The sequence below is a fragment of the Stegostoma tigrinum genome, chromosome 15, assembly GCF_030684315.1.
Source record: "Stegostoma tigrinum isolate sSteTig4 chromosome 15, sSteTig4.hap1, whole genome shotgun sequence".
Lineage (NCBI taxonomy): Eukaryota > Metazoa > Chordata > Chondrichthyes > Orectolobiformes > Stegostomatidae > Stegostoma > Stegostoma tigrinum.
Window position 1 is genome coordinate 47,902,296 of NC_081368.1, and position 27,097 is coordinate 47,929,392.

Genomic DNA, 27,097 nt, shown 5'->3' on the forward strand with positions numbered 1-27,097 from the left:
AATGACTTGGTGAATTATTGTCATTACTGATGGGTGTAACTGTTAAAACATGCTAGCGGGGTGCTACTACTAACCCAGAACAGTGAATTCAGCCATGGCCCCAAGTCCTGAATGATGTCCGGTGATCTCCTGTTAAAAAATATACTGCTGTAATCACTGGGATGGACAGAATCGGCTTCAGTTGTGCCCATATCTGAGCTACCAACATTCACTGATTTGAGATCACTCATGAAGATTGGCAGTTTGGAGAAGGGGTAAGAATACGGCTAGTAACATGAAATCATACCACCGCATGAATCATATTTTGCAAGAAGGGAATGGCAAAAAGGAGGGAAAGGTTAAATTCTTCTCATAGAAAAAAAACCTAGGAGGTATTTGATTTGATTTCTTTTTCCACATCAGTAACAAAGAGGTTCATATATTTAAGGGAGATCCATACAATTACACTATCATGTTATACTATTCTGCTTATCAAATTTCCATGCTCTCATCCTAAATTCTTACAATCACAATAGGCTTCTCCCCACTCTCTTTCTCAGTAATTAAACCATTTTGAAAATAACCAAAGTTGCTGGTGGCCAAAGGTTTTCATGTCTCCAGAAACACTTTCAGTTCTGCCTTTGGCCAATTTTCACAATCATTAACAAGGTCCATGTGGCAAAAGTAAAAATTAAATTTACTTATTCATGAAAATTAAATTTTCCTTCAGTTCTTGATAAGAATTTGTCCTGCATATTTTATCTGCAAATTAGACAGGATATAAAATAATGTTCAGGTAAAATCCTTTCCTGCATTCTTCCAAAAGCATCCTTTGATCAAACCTTTAATTGCCATTCCAGTTTTCAAGCTCTGTTCAATATTTGGTTATGTTTGCTTCTGTAAAGTGCTTTGGGATATTTACTACACTAAAAAGGTGTGATAAGTAAGTGCCTTAACCTTTTGCAAAACTAACACAATGAGTGATGTCCAACAGCAAAAACTTACATTTATAAAGCACTTTTAATGTAAAGCAGAATTTGAAATGAATTTGCAGATGACAATCAGTCAGACAATCAAAAGCGTGAGTGAACAGATAGGTTCAGAACAGCATCATAAAGGAAGGGAGGCAGACAGAGCAGTGAGATGTTTTAGAAACAGAATTCCATAGCTTAAAGACTTGGCAGCAGAAAGTACAGGCAGCAATGGTGGAGCAATTAACATTGGTGATGCACAAAAGACTAGAGACATTACCCCAGAGTTCACACTCTCAGCAACTAGTGTGCGAGTCGAATTTAATGCACAAAGATTTTGTCTAGTGCAAAGGTGCATTTCATGTATACTAGGTCACACTTCAGTTTTTTTAACAAATTTTGATTTTCTTCTGCATTCTTAATCCTGTGCTGATTTCTTTTGGTCTTTTTGTGGATTTGAATACCTAATGTGTGAAATGCACACTCGCCCTGCTAAAGGTTGGGCTCCTTATTTTAAATGGAGCATGAAAGCCGAATTCCCTCCAGTACAACATTTTCATCCAGTAAGACACTGTTTTCAAGGCTCATAAAATCTTGCCAGGTTTAAAAGTTCATCAAGAAAATGCAAAGTCTATTGTGGATTTTGTAACATTTGGAAAAGTAAATGCTTTTTTTTACACTATCAGTTTCACTATTGGCTGCTGTATTTGAATCTAGAATTATTCATTCACAAGATTTGGCCATTGCTGGCTCGGCAGCATTTATTGCCCATCCCAAATTTCCAAGATGGCAGTTAAGCGTCAACCACATTGCTGTGGGTCTGGAGTCACATGGAGGCCAAACCAGGCAAGGACGGCTTTCCTTCCATCAAGGGCATTAGTGAACCAGATGGGTTTTTCTGACAATCAACGATGGATTCATGGTGATCATTTCAATGAAATTAATGCCCATAGCGTTAATATAACCTTTACATTGACCAGCTCTGTGTAACTGCTGACATACATTACAGTAAGTTTGCAATAGAGAAAATACCCAAATGCAAAGAAGAATTTACAAAACATCCAAAAGGCCGATATCCTGGATTTTCAAATGAGTGGAATGACAACTCTGGCTGATTAAAAAACAGCTGTTTTCCACAATTCAACAAATAGCAAAACCTCAACCTTGTTTTCATAACTGTGGCCATTATGGGGAGTCAGTGGCAGACTGGCAATGTTACTGGACCTGTAATTAGGAACCCCAGCCCAATGTTCTGGAGATATGGATGCTAATCCTAGAATAACATTCAGAAATGTGCATTCAACAAAATCTGGCATTAGAGGATAGCCTAGTAGCAACTCAGTAGCCACTGTTAATTGTCATTACAACTGATATGGTTCACTGGCATACTTTAGGGAAGGAAATCTGCCATCCTTACCCCCAAAGTCATGACTCTTAACAGCCTGTGAAATGGCCTATCAAGCCACTGAATCACATCAAATCACGACAAAGTCTAAAAAAATGAATGAAATTAAGATGGACTACCTGCCATCGACTTACATATAGGAAATGACAACCTCTAACACAGCTCAGACAAACCTGAAAAGTCTTCTTTCCCAACATTTGGGGTTTGTACCATAAATGAAAAACTGTCCCACTGACCAGTCCAACTAAAGCCAGGCACAGTGATGCTTATAGAATCATAACTTAGAGACAACATCCCAGAAACCTGGGTATGTTTTGTCTCAGTGACAAGGCACATTCACTAGATGGGGTGGCACACAGTAGCATAGAGGCAGAATGAATTTCCTTGACAGTCCACAACAACTGGGACTGCATGAAGATTTGTGGTATCAGGTTCAACATGGGGAATGATCCACCCTCCTATTATTACTAACCATTTCCCCATTCACTGATTTATCAGTACCTTTCCATGTCGAACATCACTTGGAGGAAGCACGGAGAATGCCAACAGCACAAACTGTTCCCTCAATGAGATATTTCAATGGCCATTACCAACAGTATCACAGTAGGATGACTACTGGCTGAGCAGACCACATACTGCTGGGATGGGTCTGCAGCAGTGTCGAAGGAACTAAAAAGAGGAAAAAACTGACTTGGCTCATCTTCATCAAACCACCTGTTTCATAGCACATAGAAGAACATAGAACACTACAGCGCAGCACAGGCCCTTCGGCCCTCAATGTTGCACCAACCTGTGAAATCAGACTGAAGCCCATCTAACCGACACTATTCCATTCTTATCCACATGTTTATCCAATGACCATTTAAATGCCCTTAAACTTGGTGAGTCTGCTATTGTTGCAGGCAGGGTATTCCACTCCCTTACTACTCTGAGTAATGAACCTCCCTCTGACATCTGTGCTATATCTATCACCCCTCAATTTAAAACTATATTCCCTCGTGCTAGCCATCTCCATCTGAGGAAAAAGGCTCTCACTGTCCACCCTATCAAATCCTCCGATCATCTTGTATGTCTCTATTAAGTCATCTCTTAACCTTCTTCTCTCTAACGAAAACAGCCTCAAGTCCCTCAGCCTTTCCTCAAAAGGCCTTCTCTCCATACCAGGCAACATCTTTACAAATCTCCTCTGCACCCTTTCCAATGCTTCCACATCCTTCTTATGATGCGGCGACCAGAACTGTACGCAATACTCCAAGTGTGGCCGCACCAGAATTTTGTACAGCTGCAACATGACCTCATGGTTCCAAAACTCAATCCCTCTACCAATAAAACCTAACACACCAAACGCCTTCTTAACAACCCTATCAACCCGTGTGGCAACTTTCAGGGATCTATGTACACGGACACCAAGATCCCTCTGCTCGTCCACACTACCAGGCATCTTACCATTTGCCCAGTACTCTGTATTCCTGTTACTCCTTCCAAAGTGAATCACCTCACACTTTTCCGCATTAAACACCATTTGCCACCTCTCAGCCCATCTCTGCAGCTTATCTATGTCCCTCTGTAACCTGCAACATCCTTCCACACTATCTACAACTCCACTGGCTTGTGTCATCTGTAAATTTAGTAACCCATCCTTCTACACCCTCATCCAGGTCATTATAAAAATGACAAACAGCAGTGGCCCCAAAACAGATCCTTGCGGTACACCACTAGTAACTGAACTCCAGGATGAACATTTCCCATCAACCCCCACCTCTGTCTTCTTCCAACTAGCCAATTTTTGATCCAAACCGCTAAATCATGCTCAATCCCATGACTCCGTATTTTCTGCAATCAATCCCATGAATCTGTATTTTCTGTTTTGGATACCTCCAACCATGACAGTATTGGTAGAAGTGAGGACTGTGCAGTGAAGTCCCTTCTTCACATTGAAGATACCCTCTGATGTTGTGTGACACTTCCACTGTGCTAAACTGGACAAAGTTTGCACAGGTCTAGAAACTCAAGACTGGGTCTCCATGATGGGGCAACAGGAGCAGGAGACTTACATTCAACCATGATTTGTAACCTCATGGCTTGTTATATCAGGAATGACCTGCTTATTGATGCTTAGTTTGGTTCCGCTGTGGACACAGAGACCCTGAATTCATTATGGTTTTGGTTCAAACACGAACAAAAGAGCTGAGCTCCTGAGGTGAGATCACTGCCTTCATATTGAGGTAGCACTTAATCAAGTATGGTGTCTACCACTTCAGAAACCCTGAAGTCAACAGGAATCAGGGTAAAATATCCCTGTTGTTTGTAATCATACTTAGCACAGGAAAGTTTATTGTGGTTGTTGGAGATCAATCACTTTAGCCCCAGTAGATTACTACCATTACTCTTCAGAGTAATATTGTAGACACTAATCATCTACACCAGTCCACATCGGCAATCCCTCCATCTTAAGGTCAGAAATGGGATGTTCGCTGATGATTGCACAATGTTCAGCACCATTCATGTCATATCAGATGCAGAAGCAGTACGTCTGCATATGCAACAAGACCTAGACAACATTCAGGCATGAGCTTATCAATGGCCAGCAACATTTGTGCCATGCCAGTACTGGGCAATGGCCATCCTAAACAAAAGAGACTTAATCATCTCCCCTTGATATTCAGCAAGTGCAAGCACCAAATCTAACATTACCAACATCTGGGGGTTTCTATTGACCAGAAGCTGAATGGAAGTGTCCACATAAATACTGTGATGAGTAACTCACCTCCATTCTCCACAGTCCCTGCCAACCATCTACAAAGCACAAGTTAGAATTGTAATGGCATAGTCTCCACTTGCTTGGATGAATGCAGCTTCCACCATCATAAAGAAGCTTGATGCCATAAATAATAAAGTGGTTTGGTTGACTGACACACCATTTTCTACCTTGAACATGTACTCCCAATTCCAGTGACGAACAGTGGCAGCAGTGTGCAATACTTACGATATGCAACGCAGCAACTCACCATGGCTCCTTCAACAATGCCTTCTAAACCTACAGCTTTTCCCAACTAGGTAGGTAAGTGCAAGAGATGCATAAGAACGCCAACACTTGCAAATCCCTCTCCAAGCTGCACATCATCCTATTGTGGAACTGTAAAATCATTCCCTCACTGTTAGTGGTTCAAAATCCAGGAATCCTAATGGCAGCTCATCATCATTTTCTAAGGGCAGTTAGGGATGGGCAATAAGTGATGGGCTAGCCAGCAAATCCCACATCCCAAGCACAAATAACACAAATAGCAGAGTTTCAAGTGCAAGTGAATTTTTGCATGGGTGGTATTCTATTCATATGAAAATGAGTGGCAGTTTCAAATGGTCTTTTTAGGGCGGTACGGTGGCTCAGTGATTAGCACTGCAACCTCTAAGCATCAGGGACACAGGTTCGATTCCAGCCTCGGGCGACTGTCTGTGTGGAGTTTGCACATTCTCCCAGTGTCTGTGTGGGTTTCCTCTGGGTGCTCCGGTTTCCTCCCACAGTCCAAAGATGTGCAGCTAGGTGGGTTGGCCATGCTAAATTGCCCGTACTGTTCAATGGTGTGTGGGTTATAGGGAGATGGGAATGGGGATGGGTGGGATGCTTCAAGGGGCAGTGTGGATTTGTTGGGCTGAAGGGCCTGTTTCCGCACTGTAGGGAATCTAATCTAATCTTAATGACAGGTTGTGTCTTATTCTGTGTTCTTCAGTGTTGACATAAGCAAACAAGATTTCACATACTTCAAGTTTATTTTTCTACCGCAGAATGCATTTTATTCTTAGTTATCAATAATACTTATGATAGATGTTCTATTAATGTATTGAGAGATTTATTTTTCTTCCTCACAAACATAAAATATTTTAAACTGAAACTGCATAGAAAATGAGGACTGATCATATTAGATGAGTGGTTATGTGCACTGGATACATGTGCAAGTGTGGAAGTGGAGAGAGTAAGGAGAGTAAGAGGTGAGGTTTCAGAAACCTTTACACAATGTTAGGAGCTGTGTGACCATCATCAAGAGTTGAGGCAGACTGCATCACTGGGCTACATTTGTACCCACACCCCTTCTGCATCGTGAACAAACCCTGTGAAGAAAAGTGACTCCCAAATTAGCTCCCAAGTGCAAAGTTCAGCCCTAGGCCTCTTGTTACAGTCTGCAAAATGTTTAGAATGAATGAATGGCACACATTTATATAGCGCCTTTGATGAACTTCGAGTGCGCATATGCAATTTATAGCCATTAATTTATAGAAATTTTGCACCTATATGTATTTCCGACAATTCTTAAGTTGCAATGTACAAATAAACAGCAAATACTGCTCCACTCCGTAAGAGTTTGACGAAAATCTTGGCTAACCAAGATAAAATAATATCTACCCATGTCTTCTGTGGGGAACCAAGCTTGAAGGAAGTTTAGAGCAAAGAAGCAGAGTGACCAATGTGACCTCCCTTTAGTATGGTTCTGCACTGAAATTATGGAAATTATGAATTTACAAGTGTCAAATCACTGGTGTACAAAATACTTTTTACCTCAGTCATGTCTCCGCATGGTAGGGCTTCAATGTCAGGATACAAACAACAAGCCTCCAGCACATTATTATACCTAGGACATGTAAAGACAGAGATATTGTTGGTTTGTTTGTTTCAATATTGATTATAAGTCCACGCAGCAGTTAAATATATATGTTTCATAACAACTAAGTCTATTTTTCTGATAGCTTAGAATACAAAAATCTAAAATGGTCTTTCATTTTATATAGTACATCAGCAGCAATACAAAACTACTACTTTTAAAAGGAGGGTACAAGTTTTCAATGTAGCATGATTTGTCCATTGCTGTATAACATAATCGAATTGTGTTGTAGCTGTCTAAAAATGATTTGTGTCATAAGTGTTATCTACAAATTCATCCATAAAATGTCAAGTTAAAATCCCAGCTGATGATATTACTGGGCAAGTCAGATCCTAGACTGATATATGGTTTGATATATTTACTTAACATGGTGATCTTTCATTGAAATGCAAGCATGCAGTGCTCAAGATTTGATTTTAATAATAAAACAGAAATTACCATTCAAGGCAAAATTATCAAAAACTGTAATAAATCAAGTCATTTACATATAAGACAATGATAAAGATTTCAATGTACAGTAAAGTACAATATTTTGTCTATGCCAAAAGCATTCCTTTACAGTGGTTGAACAACAGAGAGAAACCCTTCTCTATCATATCTTTACGTAACTTAGCTATCACTTTCAATTCCTCATCTTGGAAATTTGATGACCTCTTCCTGACATATTCACAAACTAAGCTTAGACTTTGTCAGTTTCAAATAACTCCTTCAGGTGCCGAACCAAAAACTTCTGGTGTGGAGCATTCAAAGGAAATTCCTTGCACTCAGATGATCTATTTCTTAACAGGTCTAATCTGTCTTCAGGAGAAATCAATTTACACATTTAATGTCCTCGAGGGCTTCTGCAAACTGAAACCAAAAATGGCTTTCTAATATACTGTGGTTCTGCTAAGCCTAAATGAAACAGTTCCAGATACTTCTAATTTAAAGACTTCACAGTTCACTTCATGGTGTCAGTGATAATGGGAATTGCAGATGCTGGAGAATCCAAGATAATAAAATGTGAGAGATAATGAGAGATAATTTTATTATCTTATAATAAAATGTGAGGCTGGATGAACACAGCAGGCCCAGCAGCATCTCAGGAGCACAAAAGCTGACGTTTCGGGCCTAGATCCTTCGTCAGAGAGGGTGATGGGGTGAGGGTTCTGGAATAAATAGGGAGAGGGGGGAGGCGGACCGAAGATGGAGAGAAAAGAAGATAGGTGGAGAGGAGAGTATAGGTGGGGAGGTAGGGAGGGGATAGGTCAGTCCAGGGAAGACGGACAGGTCAAGGAGGTGGGATGAGGTTAGTAGGTAGGAGATGGAGGTGCGGCTTGGGTTGGGAGGAAGGGATGGGTGAGAGGAAGAACAGGTTAGGGAGGCAGAGACAGGTTGGACTGGTTTTGGGATGCAGTGTGTGGAGGGGAAGAGCTGGGCTGGTTGTGTGGTGCAGTGGGGGGAGGGGACGAACTGGGCTGGTTTTGGGATGCGGTCCTCCAACCCCACCACACCTGGCACCTTCCCCTGCAACCGTAGGAAATGCTATACTTGCCCCCACACCTCCTCCCTCACCCCTATCCCAGGCCCCAAGATGACTTTCCACATTAAGCAGAGGTTCACCTGCACATCTGCCAATGTGGTATACTGCATCCACTGTACCCGGTGTGGCTTCCTCTACATTGGGGAAACCAAGCGGAGGCTTGGGGACCGCTTTGTAGAACACCTCCGCTCGGTTCGCAATAAACAACTGCACCTCCCAGTCGCAAACCATTTCCACTCCCCCTCCCATTCTTTAGATAACATGTCCATCATGGGCCTCCTGCAGTGCCACAATGATGCCACCCAAAGGTTGCAGGAACAGCAACTCATATTCCGCTTGGGAACCCTGCAGCCCAATGGTATCAATGTGGACTTCACTAGCTTCAAAATCTCCCCTTCTCCCACCGCATCCCAAAACCAGCCCAGTTCGTCCCCTCCCCCCACTGCACCACACAACCAGCCCAGCTCTTCCCCTCCACCCACTGCATCCCAAAACCAGTCCAACTTGTCTCTGCCTCCCTAACCTGTTCTTCCTCTCACCCATCCCTCCCTCCCACCCCAAGCCGCACCTCCATCTCCTACCTACTAACCTCATCCCACCTCCTTGACCTGTCCATCTTCCCTGGGCTGACCTATCCCCTCCCTACCTCCCCACCTATACTCTCCTCTCCACCTATCTTCTTTTCTATCTATCTTCGGTCCGCCTCCCCCTCTCTCCCTATTTATTCCAGAACCCTCACCCCATCACCCTCTCTGATGAAGGGTCTAGGCCCGAAACGTCAGCTTTTGTGCTCCTGAGATGCTGCTGGGTCTGCTGTGTTCATCCAGCCTCACATTTTATTATCTTCACTTCATGGAGTACTTTGTTCAACTCTCCCAATGCAAATAAATTCCCACCACACTCCAAGAACAATTTCTCTTGTACCATTTATAAAAAGAAATCAGAAATCCGGATAGTTAATTATTAAATGCATTCATACACATGGGCTAAAACACTAATTCAAAATTCAAACTCTAAAATTAAATGATATTTATATGAATCACACAACATACATCATAGTTACAAGGGATAAATTCTGTGCCAAATATAGTGCATCCAATAGGCAGCTAAACGTACAAGAGACATGGTTGGAAAACAGATCGGGACCAGAGGTCTCTGCTTGTTGCTCCCTCACTACAGGGAACACCCCATCTTACATGCATGGCAATTCCTCTCCCTACCTCTGAAGCCCAGTGTAAAACTGTGCACTTGCCAGGCATGTGCAGTAATGCATTTACTCATGTAGTAAAGTTGACATGACAACATTATGGTCAGAAACATGTGTTCCCAATGAATACACATGAGTAGTCGCCCACAGTTGTCGATGTCAGCAATCATTGCCTTTATAGATATGCCTAAAATCACCTTAGCATTGAGTGTTCAATGTGATTTCACTTCAAGGGCTAGATTTTCCTTCCCCAGGCAGGATACAGATGCTTAATGGATTGGTTCCAGGTTCTGAACCTGACATTGGGGGAAAATAGTCACTGACCTGGAATTTTCTTAGAGGCATACATTTAACTGACATATAGTCAGATCAAGTATGCAAATAAATGCAGTATGTAGGCACAATTTTGGCAGCCAATCACAGGCCTTCCAGTTTAATTGTAGTTACAGCTTGTAATGGATGGTAACTAACTGGCAGAGTACATCATAGATGCTATCTTAAATGTTTCAAGACAAGGCAGAAAAAGGTGCCAGATATACAATACAATACAATCTACAACACAGCTCAGCAGTAGGCTGTTGGTCCCACCAAGCCCTCTCTAAATCTTAGTTCTTATTAGACCTGCTACCTATTGCCCACAAACAGATTCTATCCCCTGTTTGCCTCCCATCCATGTGGCTATCAAGATACACCTTAAACACTGCTCATGGGCTTGCTTCCACCACCTTCACTGGCAGTGCATTCCAGGTACCCACTACTCTCTGTATGAAAAATTTTCCTCACACTTCTCCCCTAAATTTTCACCCTGTCCCATTGAACATACACCCTATTGTAGATGGCCTTTCCGCCCTATCTATACTTCTCATAATTTTGCAGACCACTATCAGGTCACCCCTCAGTATCTGTCTTTCCAGTGAGTTTATCCAACCTCCCCTCATAACTAAAACCCTCAGATAATGCAACATCCTGATAAACATTCTCTTCACCCTCTCCAAAGCTTGCAGTGAAGCATTGTGGATACAGCTCAGGAATAGGAAGGATACAATCTCAATGCTGGAATGATACTACAGACCACCCAGCTGTCAAGGGGAGATAGAGGAAGATATATGTAGTCAGATTCTGGAAAGATGTGAAAGTTGCTGTGGTGGACGATTTAGAGTCATACAGTACAAAAACAAACTCTTCGGTTCAACTCATCCACGCTGAGCCCTGTGAGCCTCTCTTATTCAACTACATGTCCAAACTTCTTTTAAATGCTGTAACTGTACCTGCCTCTACCAGTTCCTCTGGCAGCACATTCCATACATGCACCACCCTCTGCATGAAAAAAATTGCCCATCAGGTCCATTATAAGTCTTTCCCCTCTCACCTTAAACCTATGCCCTCTAGTTTTGAACTCCCCTATCCGAGGGAACAGATCTTTGCCTTTGTGATGGGCTGGATGGCCTCTTTCCACACTGTAGGGATGCTACGACTCTAAGATTCATGTTATTTATGCCTCTGATGATTTTATAAACCTCAATAGGATCAACCTTCTACACTCCAGGGAAAAAAATCCCAACCTTTCCATCCACTCCCTAAAGCTCAAACCCTCCACCCTCTGATTGCAGCAGCACCCCACCATATTGGGAAACTGCCAACAAATTAGAAAATCTGAGTTGCCTTTCTTTCAGTCTGGTTAAGCAGGGCCACAGAGTTATAGAGTCACAGTGGTGTACAGCCAGAGAAAAGCCCTTTGGCCCATCAAGTCTGTCAGTGAAAAACAACCACCTAACTGTTATAATCCCATTTTCCAGCATTTGATCAACAGCCTTGTGTGCCTTACCATCACAGGGCATATTTAAATACTTAATTAACTGAACTGGCTGCCAGCTTTATAGAAAACACAGAATGCGTGAGAAACTCAGCAGGTCTGGCAGCAATTGTTGAGAGAATAAAAGCGTTAGCAAATTGAATTTGGCATGGGTCTTCTTCAGAGCGTTTTCTGAAGGTGCCTATGAAATATATTTCAAGTCACTAATTTCTTGAAAGCTTCACAAAAGAATGCCACATAAAGAAAAGTAGTAACGAGTGCTTTATATGTGTGACTGCTGGATCATTATAAAACAAAATGTATTTTCTGTCTTTTTAGGTTGTCATGCTAACACTACTAAATATATATGAATTATGTTTAATTGCATGCCGATGGTGACATTAACTGGGCAGTCATATGTGCTCGAGATAGAAAAACAAAATATCCCAGTGACGTTCCCTCCCCCTAATGTGTACTGTCTGCAGCTCGGACCCTAGTTCCTCAACTCAAATCCAAAGTTTCTTGAGCTACAAACATTTACTTGTGTTTGCCTTGGATCACTCTGCTATCCAGAAATTCCCACATGTGGCAATGACAGCACATCACCAGAGTTGCTATTACTATTGTATTTTATTTAACATGTTAATTAATTTGTCTAGAATCTTTACTCCTCAGAATAAGTCAATTTGCAAAGACACAAAGCACAGAGGGCAACGATTGCTAATTTTGAAACAGTGCAGAAGAAATACTGGCATTAATAAAATGTAAGAATTAAGAATAGTCATCATGAAGGTGAAAGTTGATCTACCTATTACGTGGGAAGGCAAGATTAGAGCGAAAATAGGCAAATGGTTTGAATTACTGTGATGCAATTAACTGCTGATAAGCAAACAGACATCTATCTCAAAATAAAAATAATTCTAATGAAAGGAGTGGAGTTAATGGTGAATAGAAAAAGGAGTCACAAGGAGTTCAAATCCAGTGATGAAAGGAGAATTCACAAACTTCTTTAACTGTTGTACTAGATAGTTTAAAGCATCATAATGCACTCAAATTAAAAGTAATGATTGATTTAAGTTTGGTGATAGCAATATATGGAGTTGTAACTGAATATTAAGTAGCTGTAGTAAGCCATTTGATAGGTACCAATGCAATCTCTAATGCAATACCTATGTAGTTGAGCAAATCCACAGTGAGATATAAATGAAATTTGTCGTAGTGCATGATACAACAATTGTTTTTGGCAAGTTTACCCAGTCAATACATTTTGCAATCTCTTACCAAAACCTACCATTTCTCATCAGAATTTATTCACAGCATCGGGGCTGAATCAAGGAAAAAAAAACTCTTAAAATTACCATTGTAAATTTGCTCACCGTACTTGTCAAAATTAAAATTTCTGTTTAAAATATTAGATGTGTTTGATGAAGAGTATGTGGAAGTAGAAAACTTAGTAAGAACAGTGAAATCTGTGAAAGTCATCAAGGACACTGTAATGTCTTTCATTAACATTTGAAGGAGGATATTTGAATTGAATATGGATTTATAGGACAAAAGAGACATGTTCATCCTTCATTTACAAATGTAATAAGTAGACGGTGTATTGTGTTGGAAAATGTGAACTTGCTGACATTGTCAGAAGAACAGAAAAGCAGTTTAGTATTTGAATGAATTGAATCTGCAGAATTCTACAATATTAAAGGATCTGGTTGCACTGACATGTGAATCACCAAAACTTGATATGCTGCTACAGAAGAGTGATTAGGAAGACAAATAAATTGTTGGCATTTATTGCAAATGGAATAGAATGTAAAATTGGGGAACTGTCACTGCAGCTGTACAGGACCTTGATTAGATCGCATCTAAGTTAATCAAGGATATATTGCATTTGAAACAGTTCAGACAAATTTCCACTGATAGATTCTTGGCTTGAACATTTTGGGCATACACTAGAAGAATGAGAGTTGATCTTATTTGAGATGTATAAGGTCCAAGGGGACTTAATATAAGAGAATAAGAGGATGTTGGCCCTTGGGAGACTGGCTGAGAACAGGTGAACACTTAAAATTAGTGGCTTCCAGTTTAAATAGAAATCCTCCTGATCTCATTCTCTAAGAAGGTCAGTCAGCGCCTGTTGAATGCTCTTCCCCAAACAGCAATGGAGGTTGGGTCACTGAATTTGTTCAAGGCTGAGTTTGCTGGATTTTTGGTCAACAAGGGTTATAGTGGAACAAACAGGAAACTACAGTTGAGGCCACAATCAGATCTCAATCTTATCAAATGGCATAGGAATTTCAGGGTTCATATGGTCATAGGTCAAAATGGTAAGGCAGCACTAATCAAACATGGCTGTCAAACTGTTAGGAGCCCATTCTTCATCCTGGTCAATCTAAGCATTGACAGTGTTGTACGTTCAATTTCCTGACACAGTTACAGCAGGACAACTCCTTGACAGCTACACTTTTGTGCTTTGAGATGTTGAACAAGGATGGTCAAAGGTGTCACCATGACCCAACGTATGTACATTATTCCCCCTGCTTCCAAATGGTGCAATAGGCTCACAGGGCAAACTTCCATCCATGGAACCTCATCTTTGCTCATGAACAGCTAGCTGCCTGACAGTGTTAAGACACGCATGGCACTTAACAAGAGAGACTCACAAACACATGACAATTAACTTCGGGAACATTTATGTAGAAACTGAGTCACATGACAGCCTTTTCAGATGTGCCACCAAAGTTCCATATTTCTCTCCCTTCAACCACATCTTAGTGTAGTCCCTGGTTCCTCAACTGCAGTGAAAGTAACCTGCTTGGAAGTGGATTCCATTGGTGCTGTATGTTTGGTTGGGTGACCCAGGAGGTGCTTATGTTTGGACGGGCCAAATACATCAAGGGCATTTTCTCCAGAGGCTTGAATGTCCAAAGGTTGGAGGTGGAGAGTCTGGTCACTTCTGAGTAGAAAGCGTTTGTCTTTGGTTCCACTTCAGACGGGCTGCCTCCTGGCCTGCCCTGTCTCCTTGTGGGGACAAAACCCATTGACTGGGTCAAGGCTCCTCAACCATCTATCATTATGCCTTTGGTCCTGAGGAAAAATGGCTTGGGAGGTGGAGTGTAGGAGTCTGTGCCTCTCTGATAGCTCCTGAGGTGCTAGACCTGGTTGTTCATGGCAGCTGCCAACTTGCCCATGTCAGCAACTAGGTAGGTGCAGGATTCACTGCACTGCCGCAGCTTCAGCAATGAGGACCATTGCATTCCATACACTGCTGCTTCACCTTGTGCATTAGGATAAAGTCTCTAATTGCAGACACCATAACACCTTCTCCCTCCGGGGGCAGATGGTCTTCTGCCGTCCTTTGAATATAATCTGCCTGGACCATTTCTCCCTTGGCCAGCTGCATAGCAGTCAGTAAGAGATACCCATCAGATTGTATAGCCACACTTTTTATATCTATTGGTTCCCCCCGACATGCCAATATCTGGGCTGGTGGGAAGTTCTAGGAAACAGACTTGCTCTTGTTCTGAGGTTAAGGAGATATTTTAGGTGGAGACGGACCTTTCCTTTCGTCATAAAGGGCAAGGGCAGGCTATTGGAACTTGCGAGGCAAATTGAAAAGAAAGCATCACGGCCAACAGTTAGAGGAGGTGTGACAATGAAGATTCGCCCCTCATTGTGGGTGAAGACATGGATGTCAGGCACTTCTCTACACATACAACTTACTCTTCCCTGTTGTGGGCTGTCTTCTTCTGTAATGAATAAAAGGAGGCCAATGTGTGAGGTTACAGTGGATGGCACAGCTGGTAGCATGTGGGGGAAAGGTGATGAGGCAATTCTAGAAGACTGGGGAAGCATCACAGAGATTTTTTTCTTGTGTTCATATGTGGGATATGGGCATTGCTAGCTGGCTAGCATTTATTGCCTATCCCTAGTTGCCCTTGAAAAGGTAGTGGTGAGCTGCCTTCTTGAACTGCTGCAGACCACCTGCTGTAGGTTGACCCACAAAGCTATTAGGGAGGGATTTTGATCCAGCAACAGTGAAGGAATGACGATATATTTCCAAGTTAGGATGGTGAATGGCTTGGATGGGAATTTCTGGTTGCAGTGTTCCCATATAACTGCTGCCCATGTCCTTCCACATGGAAGTGGTTGTAGGTTTGGAAGGTGCTGTCTGAGGATCTTTGTTGAATTTCTGTAGTGCATCTTGTGGATAGTATTCCTGGCCTCTGACCTGGTCTTGTAGCCACTGTGTTTATACTGAGAGTCCAGTTGAGATTCTGGTCAGTGAAAACCCTCAGGGTGTTGACAGTGGAGAATTCAGTGATGGTAACACCACTAAATGCCATGGGGTGATGGTTACATTGTCTCTTATGAGTGATGGTCATAACCTGGCACTATGTGGGGCAAATGTTACTTGTCACTTGTCAGCCCAAGCCTGGATATTGTCCAGATCTTGTTTTATTTGAACATGGACTGCTTCAGTATCTGAGGAGTTGTGAACATTCTTGAATATTGCACAAGCATTGGCAAACATCACTACTTCTGACTTTATGATGGAGGGAAGGTTATTGATGAAGCAGCTGAAGATGCTTGAACCTAGGACACTATCCTGAAGAACTCCTGCAGAGAAGTCTTGGAACTGAGATGACTGACCGTCAACAAATTGACCATCTTCCTATGTGTCAGGTATCACTCCAACCATTGGAGAGTTTGCCCTCTGATACCCATTGACTCCAGTTTATCCAGGGCTCCTTGAGGCCACACTTGGTCAAATGCAGACTTAATGTCAAGGGCTGTCACTATCATCTCACCTCTGGAATTCAGCTCTTTTGTCCATGTTTGAACCAAGGCTGTAATGAGTTCAGGAACTCAGTGGCCCTGGCAGAACCCAGAAAGGGCAGCACTGAGCAGGTTATTGCTGAGCCGGTGCGGCTTGATAGCACTGTTGATGACACCTTCCATCACTTCACTTATAATCATGAGTAGACTGATAGGGCAATAATTGCCTGGGTTGGATCTGTCCTGCTTTTTATGTACCTGCGTAATTTTCCACATTGTTGGGTAGATACCACTGTTGTAACTGTACTGGAACAGTATGGTTATGGGAGTGGCAAGTTCTGGAACACAAGTCTTCAGTACTTATGCCAGAATGTTGTCTGGCCTCATAGCCTTTGCAATATCCAGTGTCTCCAACCATATCTTGATATCTTGTGGAGTGAATAAAATTAGCAGAAGAATGGTATCTGTAATGCTGGGGACCAGTGGAGGAGGCCAAGATGGATCATCCATTTGGCACTTCTGGCTGCACATTTGTTGTGAAAGATTTAGCCTTAAATTTTTCACTGATGTGCTGCGCTCTTCCATCATTGAAGACGGGGATATTTGTGGAGCCTTTTCCTCAAGTGAGTTGTGAACCTGTCCACCACCATTCACGGCTGGATGTGGCAGGACTACAGAGCTTAGATCTGATCTGTTAATTGTGGAATTGCTTAGCTCTATCGTTTGCTGCTCATGTTGTTTGACATGTAAGTTGTCCTGTTTGGTGGCTTCACCTGGTTGACACCTCATCTTCAGGTATGCCTGGTGCTGCTCCTGACACGCCCTCCTGCATTCTCCACTGATATAGGGTTGATCGCCGATTTGACAGTAATGATTGAGTGGTGTGGGACGTTGAGTGGGAGTTTCACAAACCTGCTTTCAGCATTGTTGGCTGTTTCCCCACATTTCAGAGATGACACTGACCTCGGTGGCAAACTGTCACCAAGCTTATAGGATCTGGTAATGCAGGCCTCTCTGCCTGTCCTCCTGGAAGAGACCACTTCTCCTCTGGATCAGCCAGCCATCCACCAGGACCTCCAGATCCCCGAAAGAGAATTGCAGTGCCATCTTATTCCTCTTCCAACATGTTCATATTCTATCTGCCACTGTGTAGGACAGCTTTGGAATACCAGTGCTCATCCAGGTGCACAATTGACTTTTAAAAATGGTGAGGATGCAAGGGGAATGTGATCTTTCAGCAGATATCTTGACTGGCACATGGTAAGATGAAATGGATGTGAGAGATGGCATGGGGAAACTGTGATCAGACAAGATGAAAAAACTTGCTCGGCCTCAAAGTGAAAAACCCTCCAAAACCTCGAGGCAATTCAGACTTAGCTGCAAAAATTAACCCTCTCGGTTTAAAACTGCTGCACGGCCATTTGAAGTCTGTATAATTGATCAATGTGTTGAGCTTACATCAGATGTGAAGGACTAATTCACGCTGAGCTTCTCTCCAGCACAGAGCCTTTTTCGCCATGGCATTTCATTGGACTGTGAAGAGGAACACCGACATTGAATAGGACGTTCACCTGAAGAGGCAGGCAGGACATTAGGATATCATCCATTGCAATATCAACCTCTGAAAGATTTAAGGCCACAACTCTCTGATCCAGAGTCAAAAGTGTTCTCAAATAATCCAAGTTAAATAATAGCAACTGACTGGAATATCAAACATACGATGTTAGTGGGCTTCTCCTCCTGGAATAAAAGAACTCTGCAGAAAAATCCACATTACTGATCTGTTCAGCTAATAAAACAAAATGGCACTTTCACACTACTATTACACCAGTAAAATGGCCTCCAATTCCCTACACAGTGAGGTCACAATCTTACCCTGATCATTAAACAGGCAACACTCTTGGTTGGTGATATGAACTAAATCGATCTTACAATTTACTAATAACCAAATCAATATGAATAATGACAGTGTGAGATTTGTCTTTGATTGTATACTGACTTAAGACATTTTACTTTTGAAACTCTGCTTCTTTCATAAAAAAAGAGTTGAAAAGAAGTCAGGAAATGACACTTTACAAGTAATTCTAGCTCTTTACCCGAAAATGGAATGTAACAAAAAAAATCACGTTTAGGCATGATCAAAAAGCCTGCCAAAATTCAGAACCAACATTCACACTGCAAGTTGACTGTGGGTGAAATCTAACACCTGTGAAATTGTATCTTGAAAAACATAAGCAAGGAAATAACGCCAAAAATGGTGAACTCTTACCTTTCTTCCTCGTAATTTTTGCCAAACAAGATATTATCACGCAATGGAGCATTAAGGAGCCATGCCTGTTGGGCTACATAAGCAAAAGTGCCTCTCACTGCAACAGTCCCTTCAAGTAGTATGAGCTAGAAGTTAGATAAAAGATGACCCAATCAATCAGATGGAGTCATATAAGCAGATGAACTAAAGTGTGCATTGGTAACTTCTAAAATTAATTTAGCATGGATTTATTGGTGACATTGCACTATATCAACAGCAATCAACAATAAGAAATTTTAAAAATCTGCTACATATGTGGTGAACTAAGAGCATCTGATCTCTCAATGAAGATGGAAGTAAAAGAATTAAGAATGATACACAGAAGATATACCAGGACTACAACACATTTTCTTCAACTTAAATAATCTAAAACAATATTAGCAATATACAGTGAATCTATAGAAACAAATTTTAATTTCCACTGAAATGTACTATTTCCTCAATACTAGCTGAAAAACACAAACAGCAACCACCCAAGTAGCTCTCATTTAAATGATCTTCACATCACGATATAGTCATCTTGCTTAAATTAAGAACCTCCCATGCACTTTTATATCATCTTCATGTCCCTTACTTTTCCACAATGAGTTGTCTATATCTAGAAACAAGTAGCTTGCTTGTATTAAGACCTCAAATCTTGTGTGATATTAGTTGAGTCCTGGTCGGAAAATCAAAGTTAATTTATCTAATGCACATCAGTGCAGAGAAGGTTATGTCAAACAAGATTCAAAATTAGACTCCATTTGCTCAATATAAATTTCAAAATGATCTTTTTTTTTTAAAAAGTACAGCTGTAACAACTGTATGTTCTCAAAAACATGATTTGGCTATTTAGTTTTAAATTTGTACTGTGGTTGTTGAAATGGATCCGGCTGACTTTAGCATTATCTCATTGAAGAGATTACTTAGAAGGGCTGAGTACGTGGCAGTTAAAATAAAGCAGGTCATTTCCCCACTCCGTTCCTAAATTAAGTAGCTGATCGCATTTTAAATTACAAATAGCAAGGACTTCCCCAAGCTAATGGAATATTCTTTAGATATGCATATCAGGTTTACAGTGTCATCAAGGTCTAATCTGCAATTTAACATGAACAGGGAAGCAGAGGTGGCTTCCTTACTAGCACAAAGTTTCAAAGAACCAGGGGTGTCAGGATCAGACAAGGTTCAGCAAGGGAAGTATAAATTTTTATTTCAAGTTTTCGTGTGTAAGTCAGGTGAAACTTCAGGGTGTTCTACATGAGTTCATAAGGAAAGCATGGCAATCATCCATTAGCTTAACAAAGTGCTTCCTCTTAGAGTTATAGAGTCATACAGCACAGAAACAGACCCTTCAGTCCAACCGGTCCATGCCAAACATAATTCCAAACTAAACTAGTCCCACCTGCCTGCTCCTGGCCAACATCCCTCCAAACCTTTCCTATTCATATATCTATCCAAATGTCCTTTAAACATTGTTATTGCACCTGCATCCACCACTACATCAGGAAGTTCATTCCACACGCTCTGTGTAAAAATGTGCCTCTCATGTCTTTTTTAAATCTCCCTCCTCTCACCTTAAAAAATGTGTCATTTTTAAGTCTTCAAATTCCCCATTTTAGGAAAAAGACAACTACCAGTAACTCTATCTATACTTATCGTTATTTTATAAATTTCTCTCAGGTCACCTCTCAAAGTTCTACCCTCCAGTGAAAAAAGTCCCAGCCTATCCAGCCTTTCCTTATAACTCAAACACGTCATACTAGAAACATCCTGGTAAATCTCTTCTGAACCCTCTCCATCTTGATAATATCCTTCCTATAACTGGGCGACCACAACTGGACACAGTATTCCAGAAGAAGCCTCACCAATGTCCTGTACAACCTCAATGTAATATCCAAACTCCGACACTCAAAGGACTGAGCAATGACGGCAATCATGCGGAATGTCTTCTTAACCATCCTGTCTGTACGTTACACAAATTTCAAAGAATTATGCACCTGCACCCTTAGGTCCTTCTGCTTTACCACACTACCCTACCAGTTATTGTATAAGCCCTGCCTTCTTTGCTGTACCAAAATGCAACAACTTGCATTTATCTAGATTGAACTTCATCTGCCATTTTTCATCCCATTGACCAATTTGATCAAGGTCCCTTTGTAATCTTAGAACATTTTCTTCACTGTCTACTATGCCATCAATTTTGCTGTCATCTGCAAACTTAATAACCATTGTTTCTATATTCTCATCCAAATCGTTTACATAAATGACAAACAAAAGACCTAGAACTGATCCCTGTGGAACACCGTTGATCACAGGCCTCTCGTCCAAGAAACAGTCCTCCACCATTACCATCTGTCTCCTGTCGTTAAACTAAGTCCCTATCTAATTGGCAAGCTCACCCTGAATCCCATGTGACCTAATTTACTAAATAGTACCATGCAGAACCTTATTAAAAGCTTTACTAAAATCTAAACAAACAATGTCTACTGCTCTGCCATCATCACACCTTTTGGTAACTTCCTCAAAAAACTCAATCAAGTTTGTGAGACACTATTTTCTTCGCACAAAACCATGTCAACTATCGCTAATCAATTTTTGTTTCTAAATGTTCATAAATCCTATCTTTCATATAACCTCCAACAATTTATGCCCAACCAAAGTCAGATTCTCAGATTTACAGTTTCCCAGTTTCTCCTTACAGCCTTTCTTAAACAAAGGTACAACATTAGTGACCCTTCAGACATCGGGCACCTCACCCGCAGTCATAGATGATGCAAATATTTCTGCAAGAAGTCTTGTAATTTCCCCCCTTACTTCCGACAATATTCTGGGATTAAATCAGGTCCCAGAGATTCATACACCATTTTATTCTCTTAGACTTCCCAGCCTTGCCTTTTCGTAACGTGAATTTTTTTTAACATTTCAAAGGTAACTTCTCTGCATTTTCTAGACTCCATTTTTTTTCCACAGTAAAAATCAACGTGAAATATTCATTTAGTATTTCTCCCGTCTCCTAGGGTTCAACACAAAGATGACCTCCTTGACCTTTAAGAGGGCCTCTCGCTCTTAATGTATTTTAGAATCTCTTTGGATTACTCCTAATCTTATCTGCCAATGTCATATTGTTTCCCCTCTTTGACCCCCTGATTTCTCTCTAAAGAATACCCCTTCGCCCTTTATACTGATTAAAAGATCCAACTGAACCAAGTTGTCTGTATCTAAAGAAAAGATTCTCTTCTATTCTTGACTAAAACCTCAATATCTTTATTCATCCATTGTTCCATAATCTTACCAGCATTACCCTTCACATTAACAGGAAGAAAATGCATCCGAACTCTTGTCTTCATACCCTTGAATGCCTCCCACTTGCCAGACATTCTTTTACCTGCAAATACTGTACTTCAATCAATCTTTGAACATTCCTGTCTCATACCTTTAAAATTTGCCTTACTCCAATTAAAAACTTTAACTTTTATGGAAGGTTTATCCTTTTCCATAACAATTTTGAAAATAATAGAATTATGATCACTAGATCTCAGGATCATACTTCTGGATCCCTGGCAGCAGTATCCCCGTGTCCAAATTCGTTGGTCTGACAGCTAGCTTTGTTACAAAGTTACAGCAAGCACCCTTTAAAATCAGCTAGACCTCTTTGCTCTGAAATAGGCTAGCTGCTTGTTTTTCCTCATTTTGAAAAGGAATTAAAACATAACCAGGTGCTACAAAAGCAGAATTAATGTTTCAGGTCCAGTGACCCTTCTGCAGAAATGGACCCAAAACTTTGATTCTGCTTTTTTTCCCCCCCGCAGATGCTGCCAGACCCAATGAATTTTTCCAGCAATTTTTGTTTTTGTTTCAGCTTTCTAACATCTGCATTTTTTTTTGTACCGCTAAGAGTTGTTTATTTCCTGATACTGAATCCGATACACCATGATGTGGTGTAACTGGCCCATACATAAAAAAAATTGAGTTCACAGAGGTTGGGAATCATGCAGTGATTAAATCATCTGACTCTCAAAGACTGTGAGCTACATAAAGGCATATGTCCTGTTGCATGGATGACTGCAACCCCAACAATACTAAAGAAGGTTGACCCATCCAAGGGAAGGAAGTTCACTTGATCAGCATCTCTTCATCATCAATTTAAACATTCATTCCATTCACCAATCACCTAGAGTAGTTGCAAAGTGTATCATCTTTGACATGCAGCGACATCTGATCACAGTGGTCTCATGTGAACACTGATCTCCACCACCCTCAAAGGATAATGTCAATAGACGTGTGGAAGTGTTCCCAACTGCCAGTTTTCCTCCAAGTCACACACATTCCTTCACCACCATTGGGCCTAACTCCTGGATGTCCCTCCCTAACAGCACTGCAGATGCACTGACAAAACTTGGACAGCTACAGTCGAAAACAATGTTCAACAACACTATCTTAAGTGCAATTAGGGATGGATAATAATTGCTGCCTCAACAGCAATGCTCACAAGTTAAAATGCTCTGGCTATTACCATAAAAATGAGATTTTATTTGTTGAAAGGAAGTATAAAGCAGCAACCGAAATAATTGAGAAGGTTGCTATTTTCAGCCATTATCACTGGCCACAATTTCTAACACAATCAGCCAAGATCAATGCTGACTATCCACAAAACATTACTAACGTTTTCATATAACACTCATTTTACTGCTTAATATCCATGCATAGTTTCTAAATAAAAGTAAGCGTTTATGTACAACAAAAATTAATTCAGAGACAGGCATGAGAATTCCTAGAAGCATGGTACTCCACGAAGCACGCTATTAATAAACACATTGAACTCGACCCTGTATACATTCCACTGTGAAGGAAAACCAGAAGTGAGGCAATCCATCTCAACGGACCTCAGAGTTTAAAAACCAGATGGGAAAACACACCAACACTTTATCGGAGGGTACACTGAAAATGTTACTAAGCATGGTAATGAAACATCTGCCAAACAAGAAACCAGCTTGGTGAGTATTTTATGACAGCTCAAATGTATTATTTAATTGTTATTTCCACATTAAAGTACATTTTGAGTAGAAAGCAGGTCAACACTCCACGAAGGTAAGACTTTTGCAAAAAAAAACACATTAAGGATTGTTCTTTAAAGTTCCAAACAAATCATAATTTCATCGAAGGTATTATGTAAAAAAGTGTGATTAGGGAAAAATCTATTCATTGATAGGGTTAAACTTAGCACAAAGCATGTCTATGTGGCTACTGGAGGCTAATCTTCTCAGAAATGAGAATGTTCACTAACTGAACAGTACGTTCAGCACCAATTGGCAGCTCCTCAGATACTGAAGCAGTCGGAGTTGCAATTAACAGTAACCAGAGAACTCTCAAGCTTGCATTGATAAGTGGCAAGTAACATTTGTGCCACACAAGATCCATGCAATGAACAGCTCCAATGAAAGAGAATATAATAACCTCCCAAAAGAGTTCCATGGTAGTGCCTGTGCCTGGCCAAGTAAGGTGGCTTGTACCTGGACAGACTAAGTGGGCCAAGCCTGCTTACAAGATGGCAGAGAGAAGCTAAGCAAAACCAAGCAGCCTGCTCACACAGTGAAATACAACGGTACCTTTGAACAGAACTACCAGAAGGTCAGCAAAAGAATGCTGTATGTTCTCATCTGAGACAGTTCTGATAAAAGGATACCTTAGGACTGAAAAATGACCAATTCCAGCTTTATTCATGAAAGGATGATTGTTCCAATAAATGAATAATGTCAGGTGCTAGATTAGGTCTTCAAGCAGCTGCAAGGATAACAGCTAAATTTTTTTTCGGAGTAAATAGTTGTCCCTTTGAAGCTACCAGCAATGTTAAATTGTTTCTAGTTAAAAATGCTCTAATCATAGAAGTTGGTTTCAATACATCACCAGGATACAATACAAGCCTTAAATGAAATTTAAGCTGAGATATAAAGATTAACTAGCCTCAGAAGACAGGTGTTGCGTGGTTAGCCGCGTTCGATTCCACCCTTGGGTGACTGTCTGTGTGGAGTTTGCACATTCTCCTTGTGTCTGCTTAGGTTTCCTCCACAAAGATGTGCAGGATAGGTAGATTAGCCATGCCAAATCAGGGATGTGTTGATTAGGTGGGTCATAGGGGAATGGGTCTAGGTGGGATGCTCTGAGGGTTGGTGTGGACTTGTTGGGTCAAGGGGCCTGTTTCCACACTGTAGGGATTCTATGATTCTATGACTCAAGACACCTTCTCTTATGCCCTGAACAAGGTAGATTCCTCACAACCCATAAATTACAAAATGCTGGCAGTAGAAGTAGTTGTGTAACGTTACAATTATAATTAACTTCATAACACAAGCTAACCTTATAGAAATTAGTTAAAACAAACTGACTTTTTATTTTTACATTGTATAATTGGGACAGTGTGAAAATAAAAGGAGTAACTGAATGTATTGAAAGACAGCACCAAAATACAATGGGTAATTGAACTTGAGCTGTCCTTAGTGATAAACAAGCCTGAGAAAGACCTGAAGGAGTATAATCATTAAACTTTTGGAACGTGAATGAATAGGATGCATAGGAAGATACCAAGGCCGAGAGATTACAATGTCTAGCTAATACAATATGATCATGGGAACCAGGGACTGTCCACAGATGTGCCCATCTACGATTAGGTATCCCACAGGATTGGGTGCTTGAATTAAGGGGAAGGACGATCACTACTTTGTATTTGACTACTGGAGCAAAAAGTGTATAAAAATGCTGTATTTCTTTGTTAAAGCAGAGGGCGTGCCACTGATCTATCTTTCAAAGCCAGGTTCAGGGAAGATCCTTTGGCCGTCTCCCTGCATAAACCTGTTTCTGCTTGAACAAACATTTTTCACTCGTCTGAATCTTGTCTGCCTCCTGAATCTTATCCCAGGTCAGGAAAAACGCTCCAATGGTGCCATTGCTGAATTTACCCACCATTGTGAGGGCTCACCCTTCATCAGAATTTCAATAACTGTATAAATACTTTGACAATAAGTGCTTGTCAAAGATTGGGAGCTTTGTGGCAAGCAACTCATCCTTTGATTCCTAAACACCTGTGAACCATCCTCTAAGCATAAGTCAGTCGTGAAATAGAATACTGTTCGATTGCCAAATTGAAAATAGCTCAAACAACCCTCAAAAGGCTCAAAGCATCTAGGTCCAAGTAGTCCTTTTGATTGGCACTCATTTGCCATCTGCCGAAGTCAACAACTTCATATTTTCTCACATTATGCTCCATCTTTCAGATTTCTGCCCATTCATTTAGCTTATTTATATCCATCTACAATTTCCTGTTGCAGCAGTTTCTTTTACCACAGCATTACCTTGTCATCTTGGTTAGCGCAGACATAATGCGCCGAAGGGCATGTTTCCGTATCATCCTACATTCCTTCTGTCTTCTCAACATACTTTCTTATCTATCTTGGTGGAGTCTACAATTTTAATTACTACATTTTGTTCCAATCTAAGTCACAAATGTTAATTGTAAAAGAATTGAGGCCCCATCACAGACCTTTGCAGGACTTCACTCATCATATCTAGCCAATGAACCAAATACCCATTTATACATATTTTCTTTTGGCTAATGAGGTAGTTGATGCTTTGGTTTTAAGCAACGTCCTAGATTTGGGTTGGATTCCATTAGATTGGGAGATACTAAATGCAATTTTGTTCAAAAAGGGAGGGAGACAGAAAACAGAAAACTACAAGCTAAATAGCTTTGCATTTTTCATAAGGAAAATGTTGAAAACAATTATTAAAGAACTTATAATAGGGCACTTAGATTAGTTGAATGTAATTGGGCAGAATCAATATGGTTTTGTGAAAGGGAAACAATGTTTAATCAAACTACTGATAATCTTTGAGGAAGTAGGAAATGCAACAGCTTAAGGGGGTTCTGGAGAGTGTGCTGTACTTATGTTTCCAGAAAACTGGACTGATTGCCTTTGATTATTGGGGAAATAAGAGCTCACAGTGTAGATGGAAAAACTTTGACATGGATAGAAACTTGGCGAGCTAAGAGGAAACGGAACAGTCAGCATAAATGAGTCATTTTCTGGTTGACAAGATATAATGTCTGCTTTACCACAGGGATCACTGTTATGACCTCAACTGTTTGCAATTTACGTAAATAACTTGGGTGACAGGATGAAAGGTACAGTTGTTAAATTTGCTGATGTCACAAAATAGGAAAGCAAGTAGTCAAGAGGATGTAAGGAAGCAAGAAGAATATATAAATACAATAAGAGAGTGGACAAAGGCCTGGCAAATCGAACACAATGTGGGAAAACATGAATTTGTCCATTTTGGCAGAAAAAATAAAGAATTACATTAACAAAATGTTGAGTGATTACACAGTTCTGTGATGCAGAGGGGTCTCAGCATCCTAGTTCATGAGTTGCAAAAGATTTTTAGTATGCAGGTACAGCAGGTTATTAGGAAAGCTAACAGAATTTTATCAGATATTGTGAAAGAATTCAAT

General features: G+C 40.8%; 1 protein-coding gene across 2 annotated transcripts in view; it reads right to left on the minus strand.

The window, feature by feature from the left end:
• Window positions 1-27,097, minus strand: part of LOC125458895 (ATP-binding cassette sub-family C member 5-like) — a 171,241-nt gene that overhangs the window by 68,758 nt on the left and 75,386 nt on the right. For both annotated transcript variants that reach the window (XM_048544703.1, XM_059651474.1), the window contains exons 12-13: window positions 18,577-18,701; window positions 6,908-6,980 (exon numbers count right to left, since the gene is read on the minus strand). In XM_048544703.1, the coding sequence (XP_048400660.1) occupies window positions 6,908-6,980; window positions 18,577-18,701 (198 nt within the window). The remainder of the gene's footprint in view (window positions 1-6,907; window positions 6,981-18,576; window positions 18,702-27,097) is intronic.